General features: G+C 38.2%; 1 protein-coding gene across 2 annotated transcripts; it reads right to left on the reverse strand.

Moving 5' to 3' along the window:
- Positions 1–124: 124 nt before the first annotated feature.
- pbrm1l (polybromo 1, like) lies at positions 125–22174 on the reverse strand. 2 transcript variants are annotated; one of them, XM_052130203.1, is made up of 30 exons: positions 22071–22174; positions 20686–20831; positions 20418–20515; positions 20116–20263; positions 19881–20036; positions 19650–19766; positions 18807–18875; positions 18442–18540; positions 18234–18319; positions 18055–18146; positions 17161–17368; positions 16523–16664; positions 15676–15758; positions 15278–15557; positions 14608–14713; positions 13855–14518; positions 13070–13281; positions 12732–12926; positions 12459–12616; positions 12052–12303; positions 11814–11959; positions 11543–11700; positions 9741–9924; positions 9045–9249; positions 8018–8216; positions 6968–7048; positions 6008–6172; positions 1566–1633; positions 1273–1477; positions 125–1002 (listed from the first exon to the last, which is right to left on the reverse strand). In XM_052130203.1, the coding sequence occupies exons 2-30, from the start codon at positions 20818–20820 to the stop codon at positions 839–841; spliced, it is 4875 nt and encodes a 1624-aa protein (XP_051986163.1). In that variant the 5' UTR covers positions 20821–20831; positions 22071–22174; the 3' UTR covers positions 125–838. The 2 variants fall into 2 exon arrangements, with proteins under 2 accessions (XP_051986163.1, XP_051986162.1); XM_052130202.1 differs by having other exon boundaries at positions 6884–7048.
- Between the last annotated feature and the right edge of the window lie 1174 nt (positions 22175–23348).

The raw sequence follows: 23348 nt of genomic DNA on the forward strand, positions 1-23348 counted from the left end.
TCTGTAAAGTCAGATATGTGGTGTGGTTATAAAAGCCTTGTGTTACAGTGAAGGGGCTACTTGCACAATCCTCTCATAAACATGTTTTACATTTATTGAAAAACTCATCTTTTTTTAAATATGGTTTATTGGTAAAATTGACACAAATTTGTTCCTTTTAATGCTGAAGTATTGCAGAATTATTTTCCTCACAGGCGTTTTTGTCTGTACAAAATGAGAAAATACCAAAATGGCATCAATAAAATAAAGAGAAACCACGCTTTTGAATTAAAAAAAAAAAAAAAAACTCATATATATATATATATATATATAAAATTGTAAAATGCTACCACATCCCAATACAGCTTTCCTCTTTTGAAGTCTTAAATCAGTGTAATTATGATTTATAAGTGGCCATATGCAACAAATGTTTTTTTTAAGAGGGTATATGTACATTGGTAATGCCAGTGTCTCCGGTGCTGCTATAGCAAGTTTGAATTCTTAAAAGTGTACAATATAAAAACATATGTGGTTCAACATCGTAAACTTGACCATAATTAATCTAGGGAACAATAACGCAACTGTCAAATGTCATACGGCATGTAACAAATCCATATCAGTGGTTATAAATTAGCAGATGCATTAGTGACTTCAATCCACTGCGTCTCTCACACACAAACACGCACACACACACACACACACACACACACACACACAAACAAACTAGGGAATATAATTATTGCTCAAGCATTTCCGACACAATACTTCATCTGATCTTTAGTCATCATAGGAAAGATTTGGTAGGAGAATAGTCTTGCATAAATTAAGAGTCCTGAGAGTTAGGGGAAAAGTTGAAGGTTTAAAGGTTGTAGGCCTGTCGGACATTGAGAGTGTCTCTCATCATCAAGTCTCGGAGTCTCCACAATGCATCTGCCATCGTGGTGTGAGCACCTTTGCTCTTCAGCCAGTGAGCAGGGAGGCGGCTCTCTTGTTCCTTGGTAAGTCGACAGTCTTTCCTTTGTGCTGAAGCGAAAAAAATCAGAGGATACAAACTTTTCAAGGTCATGTTAACTCCCCATCCTGTGTATCAAGGCCTCATTGAGACAATGGAATATACTCTTTCCCAACACATGCCATGCTAAAGTACTCAGACCCCTAACAAATTCTCTAATTTTACAGAATTACAAATCCTACACTAAAATTTCATTCAAAATGCCAAGAACTTGTTTGGTTCTTAAAGTTGAATGAAGAGTAAGGACAAAACAACTCTCTAAACAAGCAAATAATTTTTACCCTTAAGGCTCTGGTCCCATTTGCTTATGGTGGGGGATTCAGCACTGAGTCCCTCTATATACTTCAGATAAGCCTCTGAATGCAGCAGACGCTGGGGCTTTGGAGGTGGGGCAACAAAAAGAGGTGGGGCCAGTTGTTGGTGAGCTGATTGACCTTGAACTGGATATGGGGGTGGAGCCTGTTGTCCTGGCCCATAACCACCCATCTGGGAAGACGAAAAAAGATATAAGTATGAAAAAGAGTATTATAATTAGAATAATATAGTGTAAAGTGGCATGAATATGATTTTTCACCTGCATGCCATAAGGGTTTCCAGGACCAGGACTTCCTGCCATACCATTCATTCCTGGGCCCATCACACCTGAAAAGTAAAGACAGTCTGACTTAAACATTTCTGTGCCACTCAACACAATTCTACTATTCATGTAATTTTTGACAGTAATTAATAAACTGACAGGACGTATAAATTACAATAGTTTGTATTTTTTTATAAATACAAGTATATTGTGTTTGTACAATACAAAGATAGAGTTGAGAAGGTGCCAAATCTTGTGTCCAGAAAAAAAAAAAAAAACGTGTGAGTTAAGTCAGTTAGCATGTTAGAGATTTTGTGTGAATATTCCCACCATATAAAATAGATGCATCTATAATTATCCCATGCAAAAATACAAATTAACTCCAATCAGTGAATTATTGTAGGGCTGGGTGACATAGCTTGATATTTAATATTATTGCAAAGTAGATTCAAAAGGATTAGAGCAAGAAATAAATAAAAAATCTAGTATATATAAAAAAAAAAAATCAAGGCATGTTTTACAGTTTTGCTAAATTATCATTTTCATGTATAATTTGTTTTTATTCATATGCACCAATATAACAATGTATACTTGTATTAAACAGAAATATTTACCTACTGTACATGTGTGATTAAAACATTTTAACCTTGTGCAACCACATGCGTTGACGTTGTACTTTGGCTGCTCTATACGCAACACATATTTTGAATTAATTTAAGCTGACTGAATACTGTTTGCAAGACTCTAAACTGTCATTTAAGGGTTAAACTTCTGGCGGAACGAGTCACGTGACACAAAAGCACGTATATTTACTTCAAGTACTTCTACTGGCGTAGAGCCAACAAAAGTCTGGTAATTTTATCACTGAAACATGATTGGGTGTAAAGGGTAGCATTTCAAATTTCGTTTGACGTGCCACTTAAAAAAATGATACCCTCAAAACTTGTTATTTTAAATAACTTTTAACATTAACACATATTTGGGTCATTTCGCTTAATTTTAATATATATTATCACTTTACAATACGGTTTTATTCATTAACATTAGTAAATACATTGCTATATTCACAGTGTATTTTCACATTGAGAATAATGAGTTAGGATGAAAATAAGGTGCATTTCAAATTGTTCTTAGACCAGTAAAGACAAACAGCACACTGGAGGTAAAGTCATTCACTAAATAGGGAGCAAGTTAGCATACTATAGCTCTTCTACGCATCCAATTGCATCTAATCCAAACTTCCTATCAAAATTTCAGTTTCAGGCTGCAGTTTAGACTACTCAACATGTTTGGCAGACATGGGACAATGGTAATCAGCACATAGATTCAAAATTTAGAAAGTATCATTTATTTTAAACTGTTTGGCAGTGATTGGATGATAGAGGTCGATAGTGATAGAGGATTTTACTGATACCATAACTTAAGTTGGGCAGTACCTGCTGATAACCGATAGTTTTTAAAATTGATACTGAATGAAAAATTAACACTCAACGTAAAATAGTACTGAACTTTATTACAAAAATAAACACTGTATTGTAATTTTTAAATGAAATAAATATACATTTTTATATATATTAAGTAATATTAAAATTTTTTAATTGACAATGTTTCTTTAGTCCAGAGGAGGGCACAATAAATACAAACCATTCAGCACTGTTATATTGTTGCATAGAACAAGGGTTTTTTAAGTCAAAGACAATTGGCCTCCCTTGTGACACAACATGTTCAAGCTTAGAAGCCGCTGCCTCTCCTAACATCAAGGATCACATATCCTTGATGGTAGGCTGCCAGGCAGAATCAATGTCTATCCTATGTTATGTGCTTTGCCTGCCTTGGAAATATGCAGTGCAACGTGATATGAAGCTTCAGTGGCCATTACATTTAATTTGACAAATTCTCCAAGAACGTTTTTCTGACCTTGAAAGACTTAAAATCTTCTTTGAGAAAAACTCTGGAGATTTTCCCCCTACCTCAGCCTGCTTGGTGTCCTGTCCATGTAAATCCTAAACTAAAATATTGCTCATCGTATCGTCGTCTTTTGGGTTTGACCCCTGAAACTGAAGGATTCAAATTTGGTGTTCTCAGAAACCGCTAAATTGTAATTACAGACTAATACATCACGTCTGGTTTATTGGCGGGCTTGACAAATATCAGCGTATCCTCAAAAAGGTTCCTGATATATATATCATTAAAACAAATGTTTTAACCACTCCACAGATTTAATATCAGCAAACTATAGTTTTGGCAAGTCGTTTAGGATGTATATTTTGTGCATGGCACAAGTAATTTTTCAAACAATTGTTTACTGACAGATTGTTTCCCTTTTAATTTGACTATATCGCAATTCCAATGGGTCAGAAGTTTACATACACTAAGTTAACTATGCCTTTAAGCAGCTTGGAAAATTCCAGAAAATGATGTCAAGCCTTTAGACAATTAGCCAATTAGCTTCTGATAGGAGGTGTACTGAATTGGAGGTGTGCCTGTGGATATATTTTAAGGCCTACCTTCAAACTCAGTAATCTTTGCTTGACATCATAGGGAAATCAAAAGAAATCAGCAAAGACCTCATGAAAAAAATTCTGGACCTCCACATGTCTGGTTCATCCTTGGGAGCAATTTCCAAATGCCTGAAGGTACCACGTTCATCTGTACAAACAATAGTACGCACGTATAAACAACATGGGACCATGCAGCCATCATACCGCTTAGGAAGGAGACGCATTCTGTCTCCTAGAAATGAACATAGTTGTTTGGTGCAAAAAGTGCAATCCCAGAACAACAGCAAAAGGACCTTGTGGGTGTGCTTTGCTGCAGGAGGGACTGGTGCACTTCACAAAATAGATGGCATCATGAGGAAGGAAAATGATGTGCATATATTGAAGCAACATCTCAAGACATCAGCCGGGAAGTAAATACTTGGTCGCAAATGGGTCTTCCCAGTGGACAATGACCCCAAGCATACCTCCAAAGTTTGGCAAAAAGGCTTAAGGACAACAAAGTCAAGGTATTAGAGTGGCCATCACAAAGCCCTGACCTCAATTCGATAGAAAATTAGTGGTCAGAACTGAAAAAGTGTGTGCGAGCAAGGAGGCCTACAAACCTGACTCAGTTACACCAGTTATTTGTGGAGGAATGGGCTAAAATTCCAGAAACTTATTGTGAGAAGCTTGTGGAAGGCTACCCAAAACGTGTGACCCTAGTTAAAGACAATGCTACCAAATATTAACAAAGTGTGTGTAAACAATGCTTCAATAGACAGTTCACATGGTGTTACACTTCCACTGATTCCTACTACTCCAGCTTCATAATAACAGCTAAATAAATACCACATTGTTTTTATTCAGTACAGTTGTATGTAGAGAAGAAATATTCACAGATAGCAGTGGTATTCGGCTGAACTCAGTGGTAAATCATTTCAGACTATGAGCTCAGGCCAGGGGCTGTTCAATCAGACGGAAAACAACCGACTGGAACCGAACGCGAGGATCTCGAGACACACATTTCCAAGTTGACCATCTTTCCTGACAAAGCATTTAAACAACTCATTGCTTAATCTGAGAAACATTTATAAGAGAGCAAGAGGCAACGTCCAAAGACCTCCACCAACTTTCAGGGGCTGTTTGCACAAACGCTTATGCAACCATCCATTTGTTTCTCTATGTAAACGCGCGCAAGACAAACGTCTTTCTTTCCCTTTGTTTTTGTTTATTCAGCTATATTATGTTAATTTATGATGTATTGTCTGTAACATCTCATGAATAACCAACACTCCTGGAAACAAACAATTTGCTGAAAAAAAATCTGAATTTCTATAACTTGGTATTATTTAAAATTTCACAACTTAGTGCCACTGTCCACATTTGCTGCCATCAATTTTTTTGAAAAACGATATGCTCTAGAAAAGAGCTTTTTTATTATTGTTTATTAGGTGCTACTAGTTCCATATAAAAAGGGAAATGGACAATGCAAACAGCAGTCATGCTCAGGCCTCAGGAGTTTAAACATGTAAAATGCCAAGTCAGGACTTCCGTGAATATCTTTTCAGTGACGACGCAAACAAATGATTGAAACTGTATTTTAAACCACTTCAATTAAACGGTCACAGAAATGAATTGAACTTCCCAGTTCTGTCAGCAATTTTGCTTATAAAGTCTGAGACGTTATTAAAATATCTTAATGCGTACACACTCACGAGTTGTGACATGTAGAGCAGGATATTTGCATGCCAAATAATAAGCTGCAATATTCACAATGTCACATCATGTCGCATCTATATGTCGCCCATCCCTAAATCATGTATAATTAATTTGATAGTGGACACAATTTCTAATTAAGAAAAATAATCAATCAGATTTTCCTTTGGATTGGAGATTGCCAGATGATCTTCATCTTAAATCTGGTTGGTGAGGAATCTGATTAATCGGGGTGCTTCTTACCCGGATGGGGCATACCAGGGTACCCGGCCATGCCTGGTGGAAGGTAGTGCTGTGGAGGCAGGTTGGGCACCCCCATATGAAGAGGTGGTGTGCCACCCATGCCCATCATGCCCTCAGGAGGACACTGCATAGGCATGTAAGGTGAGCCATAATTTCCCATCATGCCTTGGGTGAGGAAATAGCACAAAAGATCCATGCATTGATGACATGCAGCTGTCTAATAAATCATGCACTACAAAATAAGAGTCATCGTGGAATGTCAGTGCAAGCTTTTCAAGTGTAAAATTTAAATGGTGTTAATCCAGGCATGTGGAGTACATAATATATGATAATAAGTGCATCTACCTATTTAAAGGGATAGTTCACCCAAAAATGAACATCGTCCTCATTTACTCACATGGATTATGTTGTTCCAAACCCTGACTTACTTTATTTTGCAGAACACAAAAGGAGATGCAAAGCAGAATGTAAGCCTCAGTCACCATTCACTTGTATTGTATGGAATTAACAATGAAAGTGAAAGGTAACAGGGTCCACAGGGAAAAATGTCATATGAACAACATGAGGGTTAGTAAACGATAAAGGACTTTCATCTTGGGGTTTACTATACCTTTAAGGGGTTAATAAAAAAGACTGGTCATGCAAGTGTAAAAAGAATGTGGTAATATTCAAAAACATAAAATTATTAAGTTTACATACAAACAAAAGGCATTCATTGAAATGATCTAAATCAGCACAAATGGGGCACTCTTTAGGAATGGGAAGGGCTGTGACATGACTGGTGAATGTTGATGAGTAGAGGTTTAGATGGTTGCAATGGGTGCCCAGACACTGCATTGGCCTCTTTCGGCATGGGTGGTAGGGATTTGGCGTTACCTGGCACAGGTGGCATGGCCTGGTTTAGCATCCCCATTGCACTTGGGTGAGGTACCACCCCCACCATTGATGCGACTGGGGTACCTGGTCTAGGGGAAGCCTGCTGCTGCTGTTGCTGGAGGACTCTCTCCCGTTCTTGATGTTCCACAAGTTTAGCCGCTCGTTCTGTAAATATATATATATATATATATACTGTATGAAAGACTCTTCAGTCTCTGGTTGTTTCATGCAATATTGTGTATTTTTGTATTATTTTTACAATTATGATATTATAATATTTTTTGTCTGGAGTTTTTGAGTCTCAAGTGTTCCATAAGTTGTTTTTGCACTGATGCCAGACATACTCATATATTATGAATAATTGTATATTTTGGTTTGCATCCAAGAATTTTCAAATAAATTTGATAGTTCATTAATAAAAGTATTTCATTCATAAGCATTACCATTACCAGCATTAGTTGCATATTATCAAAAATAACTATACTGTGATATATGATTTTGGTCATAAAGCCCATGACTAATTGTCTAATTATAAGATCCACAACAGGCTTCCAGGCTGGACTCACCACTGTGTTGCACTATCTTTGTGTAATGCCTTGACATTTCAGAATTATAAAATAAGCCATGGGATAAACTTGTATTATCAAATCTTAAATGGACGCACTTCTGCAGCATTGACTGCGTTGGTTCCAAAACTCAGCTCAAGGCTCGAACGCACTACGAGATCTGTTTCAAATGGACTTCTGCCTATACTGGCTTTTAGGAACTGCTATGGACAGAGATCTTTTTTTCATGTGCTTACCAAAGCCTGGAATGAAACTCCACAGCACATCAGAACAATAACATCAATAAGACTATTTAAAATAACATTTGCTCGCCATCTAATGGATAGGTATATTTGTGACCATTGAGATGGCTTCATGGCTTCCCTCTGATGCTTTCTCTTGGTTTGTGTGTTTGTTACTGTTTTGTTTTTGAGTTCTTTGTGAATGAGGTATTTATGTTCTGCAGAACAGGAACCTGCTGAAAATCAGTTTTATACTGAGTCAGGCCCGATTTTCTTTAATCTTTTCCTGTTTAAATATATAAAAATAAAAACCTAGTGCAACCTTTCTGGATTGGTTGAAGACTCACCTTCATATTCTCCTTTCTTAGTAGCTTCCAGGTTCCTCCATTCAGTGCCCACCAGACGGCTCAGCTCTCCAAAGGAGAAATCAGGGTTACGAGCCTTTATAATGGATCTCACTTCACTGCTGAAAAGGATGTAGCCACTCATGTTGATCTTACGCTTGGCTCCTTCCTTCTTGGACAAACCCTTTATCTTTGGCGTGGACTGTCCATATAAAGAGGTGTAAAGAATACAGCATGTTATGGAGGGTTAATTTGTGTTACGAATAAGATTTAAACATGTTTTGAATGAGGTAAAAGGCATATTTATGTATAATTCTCAGATTATAACTCATATGAGTTGACTATTAGATAAAACAAACAGTGGTGCTCCACAATATCCACAAAATTAATAAACATATATTTGTTCATTTCGTTCCATGCTTGAAACAATCTGTGTTGTCCTCTATACAAAAATTATTCTCTTCAAAAGTTCATAATTTTGGCAGTCTTATTGCAATAAGGTAAAAGGTGCATTCAGTAACTTTTGTCTTTGTCATCTTGGACTCATACGGACTCCTCGAGGCTTGGATGTAGCATCATTTAAAATCAATAGTTTTCCATTTCAGATGCCATTGTAGAAATGTATTATTCACAGTCAGCCACGGTTGCTTAAATCAATCAGAGAAAGTGTCAAATAACAGGACGGTTACTGAGATTAAGTGAATAGTATTTTGCTGACCGATTCTAAAATGGCAGCCCCCATATGCAGTCCCTCTCGATGCAGAATAAAACAGCTTTTATAAGGTTACTGATATGACTGGAACCTTCATTTTAATGTGAATGGTCATGATTTCCTACATATATTGCAAAATTACAATTCATGTCTTTAGGAGTTCAACTTTTTTAATGGGTAAAAAAAATTACTGAATGCACCTTTAAGGCATTTAAATGATCCAAACATAAATGTAATCTTACAAATGCTGATATCAGAATATTCTTGTAAATGGGGTCAGTGTATGCAATAACTGATCTCTTCATAGTTTGGAAGTACCTGTGGTGGGGTATAAGGCATATCCATGTCACTTGTTGTAGAAGCCTGACTCGGTGGCATTGGTGTCACTGGTGCTTCATCATCGTCGTCTTCCATGTCGTCCAAATCTTCATCCAGGTCCTCTATGTCAGCAAATTTAGCCTCTAGTTCCTCAATCTTTTTATCCAGCAGAGGAGATGGTTCCTTCTGGGGCACGATGGGTTTTCTGAAAGCGAGTGGAGATAACCAATTTATGTATTAGTACACGTTCAAAGGCTTGGTTTGAGTATACCAACTACTGCATTGTTAAAAACAGGTAGACAAAGAATAAACACTCTATATTTAAAAAATGCATAAATACATTCTCAGTATAATGAAAAAGCTCAGCTCTTTGCTTTTAAGTCAACATGAAATGTCATTCACAACAATCCACTGCAATTCTGTAATTTGACACTTTAAAGGAAAAACAGAAGATTCAACAACATTTTCAAATCTATCGTTGTTTGCGATTAATCCCGTAACCTTTGTTTTTGTTTTTTTTTATCATGAACTGATGAATTGTTCACAATTCAAGATCAGGAACATACATTAAGAAAGAAAATGGGATCAATTTTGATTTCATGTTAAATCTAACACCACAATATAAGGCAACCACATAATACCACAATACAAGTTTGACCATTTAACTGACTAAATAGACAGAAAAGTGGTTGACACCTAAAGTAGTAGATCTCATCATCAGCCACTTTGGCTGAGAGGGAGAAACGTTTAGAGCATTTAAACTTCTTCATCTGCTTTTCGCTCTCAATATAGCGACTTTCAAACAGGAGCACATCTTCCTCTGCAAACTCAGTTGGTCTGCAGGACAGGAAATCCTTAAAAGACGAGACCACACATTTCCCTGTGAAAAACAGAAAGAAAGACTTAAAACTTGGTGAACTGAATGGGGTCAAAAGGGGTCTCTGTATTCTCAGATACAAGTGGGGGAAGTGAAGAGGTGACCAGATGAATCTACCATCATTTGACAACAGGATTTGCTCTAATTTGTTTGATTTGGGACGCTTTTTGTTCTGTTCTTAGTTCAAGCAATCTCGTGCTCCTTCAATTATGCGTTGATGGTTCTGAGGTGGACCATCTAATTCTGTAATTATTTAACCTACAGACTTCTATGAGTAGATTTTAATTTTGTTGGCAGTATCTTTGAGATCATTATTGGCACTTTTCCACTGCATGGTACAACACGGTGAGAGTGGTGGTGGCGTAGTGGGCTAAAGCACATAACTGTTAATCAGAAGGTCGCTGGTTCGATCCTCACGGTCACCACCATTGTGTCCTTGAGCAAGGCAATTAACTCCAGGTTGCTCCAGAGGAATTATCCCTGTAATAAGTGCACTGTAAGTCACTTTGGATAAAAGCGTCTGCCAAATGCATAAATGTAAATGTAACTCTGCTCTGCTCGCTTTTTGGGGGTTTTCCACTGTGGATAATACCTGGTACTTTTTTTTTTATTACCACCTCGTTTGAGGTTCCAAGAGAGCCGAGACAATACTAAATGTGACGTCAAAACCCTGCAGATCACTGATTGGTCAGAGAGAATCGTCACTACCAGCGTCACTGGATTTTTGACAGGGGACCAGCTAGTTTTAAAGTTAGCAACAGCGATAGCAGTATCATTTGTTCACGCGACATTTGAATTGTAAAAAGAAATGGCTGTACTCAAAACCACACTGTGGTCAATAAAATGAGGTGCAGACGTTCCTCTCGTTAGCGATGAAAATTCGACCAAATGGACGCTATCTAGACTGGCGAGCAATGTGAGGGAGAGTGCTTTATACTCTGCTTGAAATGTTCACTTTTATTTAGTTGACCAGCTACTGGAAAGCTTGCTTCTAAAACAACCAGGCCAATTTAAATGTTACACTTGTGTAAAATCAGCATGCAACAACTGCTTATGCAGCACAATGAGCTAGTAGCTAACAGCTAGCGGTCGTGTTATTGTTTATTGTTTTGTATCATGTTTAAGATGTTTTCACAGCATTAGAGGCAGCACAACTATGACGATCAGCCTATAATCCCACCCACGTTGAGGTGGCACTAAACAGCAGTGGAAAAACAAGCTCAGAAAAGTAAAGCAAGCATAGTCAAGTTAAACCGTAACGTGCAGTGGAAAAGTGCCATATGATGCTAAAAGAAGAATAGTAGAACAAATACATCGATGAGTGCCTGCAGCTTTTAACTTTAGCTTGAACAACAACTCTTGAAAATGCAGTATTGGGAGCTATGGCTTGTAATGGTGGGCACAAAAGCAAGTTGATACAAAACTATGATTTCATGTCTATCACATTTTTCCAGATCTTTTCTTGTGGCAATTAGTAAGTAGTAGGTAGTAGCTAGTGGTGGCTACTTTTTAGTTACCATCATTTGTAAAATGTCACCATTAGTCAGGAACAAAGTTAGAAAGGTTAGTAAGGATGGATGGAAGTAAGTTTGAATGGATGTAAGTAAGGAAGGCTCCATACCTGAGATACAGGTCATAGAACAGGTCTCCTCCAGGCTACTGAGGAATACTTCATGCTTGTAGAACATCTTTGTTGGCTCATGTTCAGTCTCTTCAGGGTGGATGAAGATGGGTCCAAAGAAGAACCTTGCTTCGTCCTGCACCCACATCTTCTCAATCCTGTCCATATCAACCACAACAACACAGCATATCACTGTAACCTTAGATAACTGACAAAACTGTCATGCTTTCCTGTCATTGTATAACATTCATAATGAAGAGATTTTGCCCACCTGACAACTCGTGGACGCACCAGCCCATGTGAGCGTATGTAGACACAGTCACCCAATTTAAGCCACATGTCATTGTAGTGGAGCTGTTCAAAGTACTGGCATCCTGGCTCCCCATTGGCTACCTCCACTAGAACGTCCTCTCGCTCCTGTGGACAGTACGTTTGAGAGATTGATTTGTGTAGGTAAATTTGAGGCAGACGAATATTTTACAAAACTAATCAATCACTTTTTTTCTTACTTTCTCAATGAAACTATCACTGTCTCCATTAGTAAGGTCATACTTTTCTTGATCACGTTTTGCAGCACTGACAAACATAGAGGCGACTCTGACAACGGGTAACAGAACTTCACGATGGACGAGTTTCATGGAGCTTGGTGGCATGGACCATATCTTGATCTTCTTGAAGGTTTTGGTTCTAGCCATGTAGCGAGATTCACAGACATATACATCTTCGGGTCTGAAGCCTTCTGGTTGCAATTTAAAATAGTCCTAAAACACAATTTTAGATTCAAGTGACTAAACATACTTAAAATTTGTAAGTGACATCTTTTAGTAGACTCATTTTGTGAAACTCTAGGTCATATTGTTGTTATTAATTGATCTAGCTAAAACATACCAAGACAACAGTGGCTTATGATTCTCACCTTTACAAACAAGACAACACATTTCCCCAAGATTTTACTTAAAGGTACACGGTTAGAGTAATCGCTCTTGAACACCTCCTTCTCCAGGAACTTGCGCGTGGCCAGATGGAATGTTTCCCCTGGACGATAAAACCAGCTGCCATACATCCACTGTTCACCTGGTTGAATTTAAAATAAAATGTAGTTATGAGGTGACAGCATACGGCAGCAAACATTAAAAAAAGTAATTAAGAAATGGAAAGCAATAGCATCGAAATGTGAGAATGTGTGCACCAGCTTCATCCTTCCAGAGTTTCTCAATGCAGACAATGTGAGGTTGCAAATTGGCTTCTTCAGGCTGCACATATACACAGTCTCCTACGCTGTAGGTGTTGTTCTCAAAGCTGCAGTCCTGACTGTATGAGCTTTGAGAACCCGATGGCCACCGGCTTCCTGCATGACCCTCTAGCTTGCCCTCTTCTGGAAGAGCTATTAACCATACAGGAAATGTATACATTAGATCACATCTATATAACAGGGGTAAATTTAGGGTGTTTCACGCATACGTTTTAAAAATACTAGAACAACAAGCAAAGATGAATATCTAACACCGAAAAACATCAAAAGCAAACCTTTACTGTCCTCCTCTCGTTTCAGCCGGTCTTCCTCAATTTCTTGGGGCAGTTTCTCTCGCTTCTCTTGGTCTATGTCCGCATGCAGATGTTTGGATGTGTAGCTCAATGCTGGTGTCAGCAAGATCTCGCCATTCTTGCAAAGTTCGTCGCGGATCTTTACGAAGAACTGCTGCAGCTCCACCGAATCCTCAAAGATTTCTGAATCAGTCCTGAAAACACAGCATTGGATTAATGCTAAGATTCATTCTGGCTATACTTAAATTCTACATGAAACGGCCTTTACTACCCATTTAACATGTGTAATGTGACATATTTCCAAGTGAAACTGGTTGTTCGAAGAGGAAAAAAGAAAATATAGGCCAGGACTTGATTTTTCCATCAGGAATTTAAATTGTAAAAAAGACTTCCATAACAGAATTAAACCAGAATTGAATGCCAGTTTGCTAAAACAGTGCCAAAATAGCTATTAGATAATATTATCCAATAGTCCACGCTACCTTGATGGCATCAGTAAGAAAGTCATTTGTGACATGGAGAAAGTTGATGAGACATTTTTTTCTCCAAAATAAAGTGCACTGATGAATCGTCTACAATATGACCAGAAACATGTAATAAGAAAGTAAAGAATGTTTATTGTGATATATTTTTGGGGGGTAACTCAGGTCAGACTCAAACCTGGGTGCCAATGACCCAACAGCTGTTATATGTCCTGAGTTTGTGCACAGCCCACTGAGACACAGCTCTGACGATTTAATGTTAAACTTACTGACTTTACTGCTCACCTGTTGAGGCGTCTAGCTTTCTCCAACACCTCAAACACATGCTCCTGGAACACATCCACTCTACGATAGCGCCCACGCTCCACATTATTGCGAATAATCTCTAAACTGAGTGGTGGGTCTTCTGGGTTAGCTGGGTCCACAGCTGGCACCTCCGCCAAAGAGTCGCTGTAGCAGCGCCCCTCATCATCCTGGTGCCCCATCATTGAAACAAAGAGATTACGGATGAGCTCACGCACAAGAGGGGCAACTGACACACCAGCCAAACCACTTTCCTCTCCTTCCTCTTCATCCTCAATTCGGCGACGGGCTTCCAGGAAAGCTCGATGTAGAAGTAGTGCATCACGATATATTAGAGATTCGGGCTCGTTATAGGTGCAGGCGTTGTTGAACATAAGGATGAAATCTTCCGCCAGCGAGTCAACATCTTGGTAGCGACCCTGAACCATGTAGCTGCGTATTCGCTCCATGTCGATGGGGCGCTTAATGGCGGCATAATAGTCAGGCAGCTCAGCACGTGATGGCAAACGCATAAAAACTGCACTGAGACGTCGCCCGCGGTTGTCTGTAAAATTGCACACTGCTTCATAGAGATCAGAAAGCTTCTGTTGAAGTGGTGTTGTCTGGGGCCGTGCCTTTTTAGGGGAGGTTGCAACTCCGCTACGTCCTAGGTGGATAAGAAAAATTTGTCAGATCTAAAGTGTAAAGCTCAGATAGTGTCAGTATGTCAGTATATCAATAAGCCAAAGAACATACGAAGCTTGAGTTTAGGAGAGCCCATGTCATCTTCCTCTGGGGCAGGTCCAAGCTCCTTCTGCTTTTCGTTAACTATCTTTTCTAAGATGTTTGCATCATTGTAAACCTGCAGGAAAAAATGTAATTGCATTCACAAATTTCAAATTAGGACCACAACGAAGACTAGATTAACAACAGATTACCCTCATGTTGTTCCAAACCCAACGGACTTTCTTTTGTGGAACATAAAAGGATAAGTTTAGCAGAATCTTTAGCAAAGTTGCTGTTATTCATACAATGAAAGGGGCAGATTCAGCGTAGCTTGAAAAATTAAAGGAGAAATTTTCATAAAAGTAGTCCATACAGCTTGTGTCCCATCATATGTTTCAAGAAGAGTTATATAATAAAGAACACAAATCAACACAGGACAAAGTCCATCCCAATTCCCTTTCATATGAAAGAGCAGCTCAAAGATTCTGCTAAAGTTCTCCTAATGTGTTCCACTGAAGAATGAAAGTTAAATGACTTTGTAGCAAACTGAAGAGTGAGAAAATACTGACACAATATATTTTTGGATGAACCCTCAGTTTTCAAAATCTCACTCTTATAATAGATTTACTTAAAGTTATGTATCCAGTGACTCCACTAATGTTTCCTTTCTGCATTGTTAAAATACTGTCAGGATGCCCACCTGAGAGCCCTCCTCATTATAGTGGCAGGCATTGCGAAACATAAGCTTTATATCATCCATAAGTGCATCCTCCTTGTTGTAACGATCAGTGCGGATATTATTCTCAATGGTACGCAGGTCCATGGGATCTTGGATGACCTGGTAATAGTCTGGGTAGTCTTTTTTAGAAGGTTTGACCATAAACAGGTCACAAAGACGTCGTCCTGTGCCTGTCTCTCGTGCCTCGGTCAATGCAGCATACAGCATCTTCAGTCGGTTCTTCTTTGTGTTCTTCTTATGGCTTTAAGGACCACAAGATGAGAGTAAACAGGGAAGAATGCTTAAAGGAATTTTAAAAACTGATCGCCAAGCAATATTCATAAACATTAATCTAAATAATGTTCTGTTGTCAAAATTACCTTTTCCTTTTACCACTTCCAACATCAGAGGCAGTGGCTGAGGCATCTCCTTCATCGTCATCGCGAAGCTCTCTTTTCTTTAGCTAAAATACAAAATAAACAAAACAAAATCACCCTCTATCTCATTTCATTACACAAAGGTGCCTACTAATTCATCACAGGAGACTACATCTTTCACAAACACTTTAAATGTGGCTGTTAGTGTTTTTTTTTTATGGAACGGTATGCCGAAAGTGTTTTTTTCACTCCCTGAAAGATATCACTGAAATAAGTGTCCTAAGATATCTCATCAGTCTCTGTGACAGCACTAGACTGTGTAAACCGTGGATCTTCTAAACATGCGGACAATCCTCGTCAGTGTGCATCGTCAGCACATGCCACTGTTTTTGAATATACTTAAACAGTATCACAAAGAAGTCATAGTGTGTATGCGCCAAACACATTCATATTCACTCAGTCAAAAAACTATACTTTGAAAGGCAACGTGGTTGAGCGGGTTCTACCAAGTACACCCGTACCTAAAGATGTATCCTTAGCAGAGAAATTAATCCCAGAATGCACTGTAACATGCTTAGTGAAAACGAGTTGGACAAGTCAAGAGAAATGCAGATTAATTGAATTAAATACAAAACTCAATCAAAAGTCAGTTTTTCCATTATTTAGGTGTGTTTTAATGATCATTAGAGAACTGTTGTTAGTTTAGTAACAAGCTAAAAGAAAATAATCTATTGGAATGAATCGTAAATCTTTTTGTGTGGCATGCAGAGTTGCTACCAATGTAAGCAGAAGACAGCAAGGCAGCTCACTAGGTTTTGGAACACATTCATAGTTATCAAAACGGACAGACCTGCAATATCTGCTGTAGCCTTTGAGCACGTTTGTATACGGTGGAGTTGGCCATGTTGTAGCGTTTAGCATTCTCAAAAATGAGCATGAGGTCAGCCTCAATCGGATCGACTCCATCATACACCCCACTTTTCATTTTATCCCTGTAAGGCATAACACATTGAGAAAGTGTGTAAGAATCTACAGTTTTCATTCATCAAGAATTCAATCAAATCTAAAAACACATAGTGGGGTCCAAAAGCCTATATTTAAACTGGAAAATTAAAAGTTTTGGGATTTAAAAAAATGTCAAATCATTTTAATGAAGAAACACTTAACATGCTGCACTATTTCTACGTAACTGATTAAAATAATTGAATTTGCTTGTTTCCATTGTACATACGACTACTTGGCTTTACAGGCATTGCATGAACTTGTGGAATCCATGCCAGCTTGAGTACATGCTATCTTTGAAGTAAATAAATACATTCAGAAATAAATTATGAAATTTTATTCTGAAATGTAAATGTGTTAATTCAACTGTTATGCTTCAAAAAATCATTAAATTAGAACAAATTTAAAATAGAAGCATTTACATTAGTGTCTCATACTTTGGACCGCACTTTATCTATATCAGAAGGTGATGTGGGGTATACACACTTGATCTGTTGTAGGGATATGGGGTTTTTGATCTGCTGAAAGTAGTCTGGGTATTCCCTGCGTGAGGGCAGTTGAAGGAATGGTTCAGCAAGTAGCTGCCCCTGAACACTTCGTGCCCCACGCACTGCATGGTACAGCTGGAAGATTGGGTCGCTAGAACTGAGACCACAATCAGCCTCCATCTCTCCAGTTTCATACCGCACAGAGCCTGAGAAAGGGTACAGGAACAGACAAAGTTTCAAAGAAGAAAGAATACTTCAATATATTGCGTTCTAAGTTTTTAATGGATACGAATGGATACTTGGTAGACTCCAGGAAGTATTCTGAGTGTTTTAAATTGTGTTTAAGAAAGTTAATGCTACTCTGTTATATGAGAAAGGTCATACAAGGTTTACCCAATCAACACAATTTTGCCTTTATTGGCATTGTCAGTTTACGGAGTTGTATGCAAGTCTTAAAATGTGTTCTACACGGGTGTGCTGTGTGACTCCAGCCAGGTCTCCTAAGCAACCAAATTGGCCCGGTTGCTAGGAAGGGTAGAGTCACATGGCGTAACCTCTTCGTTGTCACGATTAGTGGTTCTTGCTCTCAATGGGGCACGTGGTAAGTTGTGCGTGGATTACTGAGAGTAGCATGAGCCTCCACATGCGGAGTCATGCACAACGAGCCACATGATAAGATGCACGGATTGACTGTCTCAGAAGCGGAGGTAACTGAGACTTGTCCTCTGCCACCTGGATTGAGGTGAGTAACTGCGCCACCACAAGGACCTACTAAGTAATGGGAATTGGGCATTCCAAAAAATAATTTCTACACCGATATATTTATAAGCATTCTGTGATGCATGTAAAGTCTTTGACAATGGATATCAGAAGGGGGACTGTGGATATATACCTAAAATCAGGGAGTCTTCATCACTTTCAGAACCTGCCTGAAGTGTCATGGTGATGGCAGACAGACGGTCACCCTGAGCAGACCTCCGGTTTCTAACACACACACAAGCAAATAAATGTGTTACAAATATTTTCAAAGATGCCTCATCAATACAACCAAATAAAGAAAAAAGGAATTACCTGATGCGTAGGCTGGATTTAGTGGGTTCAGCCTGCTCAATCTCAATCTTTCTCTGTGCAAAAACCTTCTTAATTGTCTGCGCATCCTTTAGAATAAAACGTTAGCATAAATTACTATGAATATCTTCAACAAAGAGCTACAGTATGTATCCTTATGATTACTTAAAATAATGATGGACATAAAATTTCAAGAATATAGTTTAGCAACCTTGAAAACCTGCGATCCTGGCTCATTGTAGGTTTTGGCATTTTTTGCCAAAAGATCGATGTCTTTAGCCATGGCACTGATAGATTTGTAATGGCCAGCCTACAATAGAACATAAATGTTAGTATTATTCCTATTAGTATACTCAACTACAGTTGTAAAGATTCTAACAATTATTCATAATATCATAATTATATTACACAAAGCCATTTTTATACAATGGTATACACAAGTATACAAATAAAAAATATACTTTAAAAGATTAATTGCATTAACACATATAACTCTTTTATTACATGTAAATATGGCTGATGTATACAAAACTGAAAATAGCAAATTGATGTAGACCACTTCAAAGTCCCACACACCTGTATCCTCTGAGACACGGTACGTAGATCTATTGGTTCTTTTATTACAGCATAGTAGTCTGGGTAATGCTGTGAAGGGAAGGAGTGGGCAAAGAGGAAACTAATCAGTGAAAGTAAACTACAATTAACATGAGGAAATAACTAAGCAAGTTTTCATTAATCGTGCTGGTAGTTGCTCTTTGGAACTATCGGTTATTGACAAAAATCTATGCTGGGGGGCCTGGGTAGCTCAGTGAGCAAAGACTATGTCTCCTAAGCAACCAAACTGGTCAGGTTGTTAGGGAGGGTAGAGTCACATGGGGTAACCTCCTCGTGGTCGCTATAATATGGTTCTCGCTCTCGGTGGGGCGCTTGTTGAATTGTGTGTGGATACTGCAGAGAATAGTGTGAAGCCTTGAGGCGACTCACTATGCCAACACAAGAACTTAGAGAGCATTGGGAATTGGGCATTCCAAATTGGGAAGAAAATAAAAAATAAATGCTGATTTTTATTCCTCTGATAAATACGTTTTTTTATATTTAAGTGAGAATGTGCGAAGAAAAATATGACTATATGGAAAAGTCCCTCGTCAGCACATAGATTGTGTATCCAACTTCATATACTGTGTATAATAATAATATATAGGCTAAAAAAAGCTTACTTTGGCATATATTCAAAATTGTATTTTGAACATCGTAACAGAGCAAAGTCTGTCATTTCAAAATAAGAGTAACCAAATGTTACCGAAAAACTATCAGCAGATGAATCAGTTATCTGCCTTTTCCACCAACTTAGTTATCGGTATATGCAAAATCCACTATCAGTCGACCTCTAGTGCACAGCGCTGTAGATTTGGTCCTTACCAGTTTGGAGGGAAGTTTCTGGAAGAGCTCACTAACAAGCCTCCCTGATGTATCAGTACATGACACAATGGCCTCCAAGAGCTGCTCCAGTATGGCTTTTAAATAACTTGGTGCTGTCTGGTCAGCAAAGACATATAGAAAAGAAAATATCAGCCTGGATCAACATTAAAAAACAAACACATATGCTTACACAAAATGTCCAAATGAAATAGGTTTGAAATATTCCTTTACCTCCTCCTCCAAGGAAGCACTAGGGTTCTCAATGTCTTCACCCTCCTCATCATCATCATCTGCCTCCTCTTCTTCCCCTCCCTGGAGCAGTTCATTCTTCGTGGACAGAAAGACATGCAAAAGCCTACAGGCAGCCCTATACTCTGCACTGTCCGTCTGTTGAAAGAGACCATCAGTAATCTAATAGTTTCTGAGTTTGTGAATTTGAAATATGTAATTGTAAACACAAACTCACCTGATAGTACATTTTGGCGTTGTTAATAAGCAGTTGAAAGTCTGCTGTGAACTGCTCTATATCCTGGTATTCCTCTGCCCTGAGTTTCTGTTGAATCTTCATCATATCTATGGGCTGGCTCACCACCTCATAATAGTCTGGCTGGTTCCTAGACAAGAGAGAAGGGGTGAGGTGTGGGCTGGTGAATGTTGCATACATCATTCTTAGGTTGGATTACTTTATGTCATGACATTTAAAACATTATACATTCACCATTAAAAAAAAAATGTATAGACATTCAAAGACAAATAATATAATTGTACCTCCTCTTTGGTGCACGAACAAACAGCTCACAGATCTGTCTGCCCTGGTCATCCTTGTAATCTCTGACAGTGTTGTACAATTCATGGCACACAGCAATCTACAGATGAAACACATAAGTTAACTAATTGAGAAGATCAGACCAGTTATTCCAAATATATTTATTTAGCTAATTTACAACAATGAAGTATAAAGCTCAGTAACTTGACTGTTAATCATTGGGTTAGGTAATCAAGTAGTTTGAATATACTAAATTACATGTAGGCCTACTTGATCAAAAGAAGGGGCAGTGGAAGCTCTCCTCCTCTTCCATCCATTGCCTGGGGTGGATGAGTTGGTATCATCAAAGTCTCCTCCACTGGCACTGCTGGAGGGAGAAGTGGCCCTTCTTCTTTTGGAAACCATTGAAACAGTACCTGTTGATGGTCCAAACACAAACATGCTACATTTGAGACAGGACTAGCAACGTTTATGATGTCAAGACTCTCAGCTAAATGGACTGTAGCTACTGAGGAAAAGACTGGAATTAATTTCTAATTAACCCTTGTGCGACCTTCGAACATTTTTGTCTTTTCGGTCATTTTGGCTGTGTTAATGCCAATGGCATAAATTTAGCCATAGGTGTGTATTTTGATATTTCAACCTCAGTTCTTATAGTACATCTATAATACACTGTGTACACAAAATAGTTACACTCACGACCTTCAGGACAAAAATGAAACCCATTAAAATCACAATATTTGTTCCCAGTACCATTAAACCATAAAATCATGAATACTTTCATTCCGGAGCCCTGACTTCAAAATGTAAATTTGTAATATTTTTCACCAGATGGAGCAAATACATGCTTTTTTCCTATTTTCTGTTCATTGTATTATAGAATACTGCAGGCCAAATGAATAAATGATGCCACTAAAATTGTGTGGATGTGTTGGTATGGATGTCAGAGTGTGTTTTGAATGTGCGAATTGAGAAATGTGTGTGTGTAAGAAACAACAGTGGCATTATGTAAACAAACTGGAATTTAAAGGGTTGACATCCTGAAAATGAACGAACATTTGGTGGTTATGACCAGGACTGTTCCACTCATAGAAAGTGGAAAATCATAATAATATATAATATTATTAATGCAGTTTTTAAGGACCTCTGAGAAACGTTTTATATTGAGTTAAACCGAAAAGGATTTTTGAAGAGTCCAACATCTCCACAACCGAAATCTGCAGCAGCTAAATAAATGTCGCTTATACTCAGCATATGAGTATAAACCACAAGTGACCGGTTTATGGAACACAAAGAAAAGTTTGGGCATAATACTGTTGTTTTAAAACGGGGGAGGGGGTAAACCAATAGCTGCTTTCCAGTAATCACATCATACATTTGTTGTGTTCTGTACTGTATACTCCGCTACTACCGTGTTACTATCTTTCAATGTATGGACAGCACATTTAGCCGTGATGCTAATCTTCTGGTAAACAATCCCTAGACGCTGACAGCCAATCCACAAGCCGTGTTTTAGTCAAACAAAAGAGCGGTCTCGCTAGTGTGCTCTTCGCTCCCTCACTTCTCTGGAAATTACACATCGGTAGCCTATATCAATCTCGCAGAAATGACAAACATATTCGGGAACAAAACGCTCTATAATTACACTCACTTACCCGTATTACAAAATCACGAATTTGTTGGAGTGATGAAGAATTATCCCTCAGCAACAACAGAGCAGCAACTGTTAGCCAGCAAGCAGCGTTGATGGCCAACAAACAAAGCCCCTCCTCCGCCGTCATACCAAACCGGAAGTATATTTATTGAAGCCCCGCCTCTCCAAAGTTTTTTGAGCAAGTCAGTCCACTCGGTGACCATGTTTGGAACGTTACCGGGCAGGCTGGGCAGCTATTTTTCTATGTAAACAATCGGCATACATGTGCTGCTAATCTTCCAATCAATTTATATGGGGAAAGACCGAAGTCTCCAAAACAGTTGGTCGAGATTACGATCAAAGAATATAGTTCAAATCAGCAGTAAAATCTGATAACACTGGTATCATAGAATGCGCTACTTTACCTCAGATCAGACAAAAAAAAAAAAAAATCCCGGCTTGTATAGCTAATGCGCATGCTCGTGCAACAGTTGCTTAACAGGCGATGTCTGTGTCTAAAAAGTGATTGGCTCATTTTCCAGTAAGGCGGCAATTTCTTTTTACATCCGTTGACCGCTTGGCGTTCCAATTTCTCCCATTAATCTTTAATAGAAGTGGCCCGTCTCTGCGAAATATTCTCTGTCCTCGCTTCACAAACGTAGACTGTTTTCTATCTTCTCTACTTATGTCTAAATGGGTAAATAATAGTAATTTCATTATTTAAAATTCACACTTTAAAAATCGATTAAAGCCAACTGAAATTATTATTAATTATTATTATTTTTACAGTTAAAATCGACATGTTTACATTTGCAATCTGCCTCAGGGTGACCCAGAGTAGCAGAATCTTTAAGAAATTAAATCTTAACCATTTTTAATACAAACTGGACAAATAGACTTTACAGATACTGTACTGAACTGCATATTAAATGTCACAGCTTGATAAAGGAACACAAAATTCACCTCAAAACAAAAAAAGATTACAAATATTTTCTTCTTCTTTTTTATCAATGGCTTCCTAAAACACTTTAAAGGAGATGTTAAAAAAACATAATAAATGTGATTGCTTGGATCTCTTAAATGTCCCTGGATGAAATATATAGGCTACATAATACTGCGGTAAATTTTCGCAATAAATACAAATTTAATCGAAATAGAAAATATAATCAACTAAATATATAGGCCTACGTTTGCAAATACAATACAAATAAAAAGGTGATAAAAGTATATAACTATTATTTATAATTGATTTTTAAGTCCAGTCATTTGGACATTGTGACTCACTATACGTTTCCAAACT

This window comes from Xyrauchen texanus, chromosome 7 (genome assembly GCF_025860055.1).
Source record: "Xyrauchen texanus isolate HMW12.3.18 chromosome 7, RBS_HiC_50CHRs, whole genome shotgun sequence".
In the NCBI taxonomy this organism is placed as follows: Eukaryota; Metazoa; Chordata; class Actinopteri; order Cypriniformes; family Catostomidae; genus Xyrauchen; species Xyrauchen texanus.

Coding starts and splice junctions, on each gene's coding strand:
- pbrm1l (XM_052130202.1), bottom strand. CDS start 20,820: ATGGTTTCCAAAAGAAGAAGGGCCACTTCTCCCTCCAGCAGTGCCAGT. Junction 18,541..18,806: donor CCGTGTCTCAGAGGATACAG/GTGTGTGGGACT, acceptor GTTCTATTGTAG/GCTGGCCATTACAAATCTAT. Junction 14,714..15,277: donor ATAATGAGGAGGGCTCTCAG/GTGGGCATCCTG, acceptor TTTTTCCTGCAG/GTTTACAATGATGCAAACAT.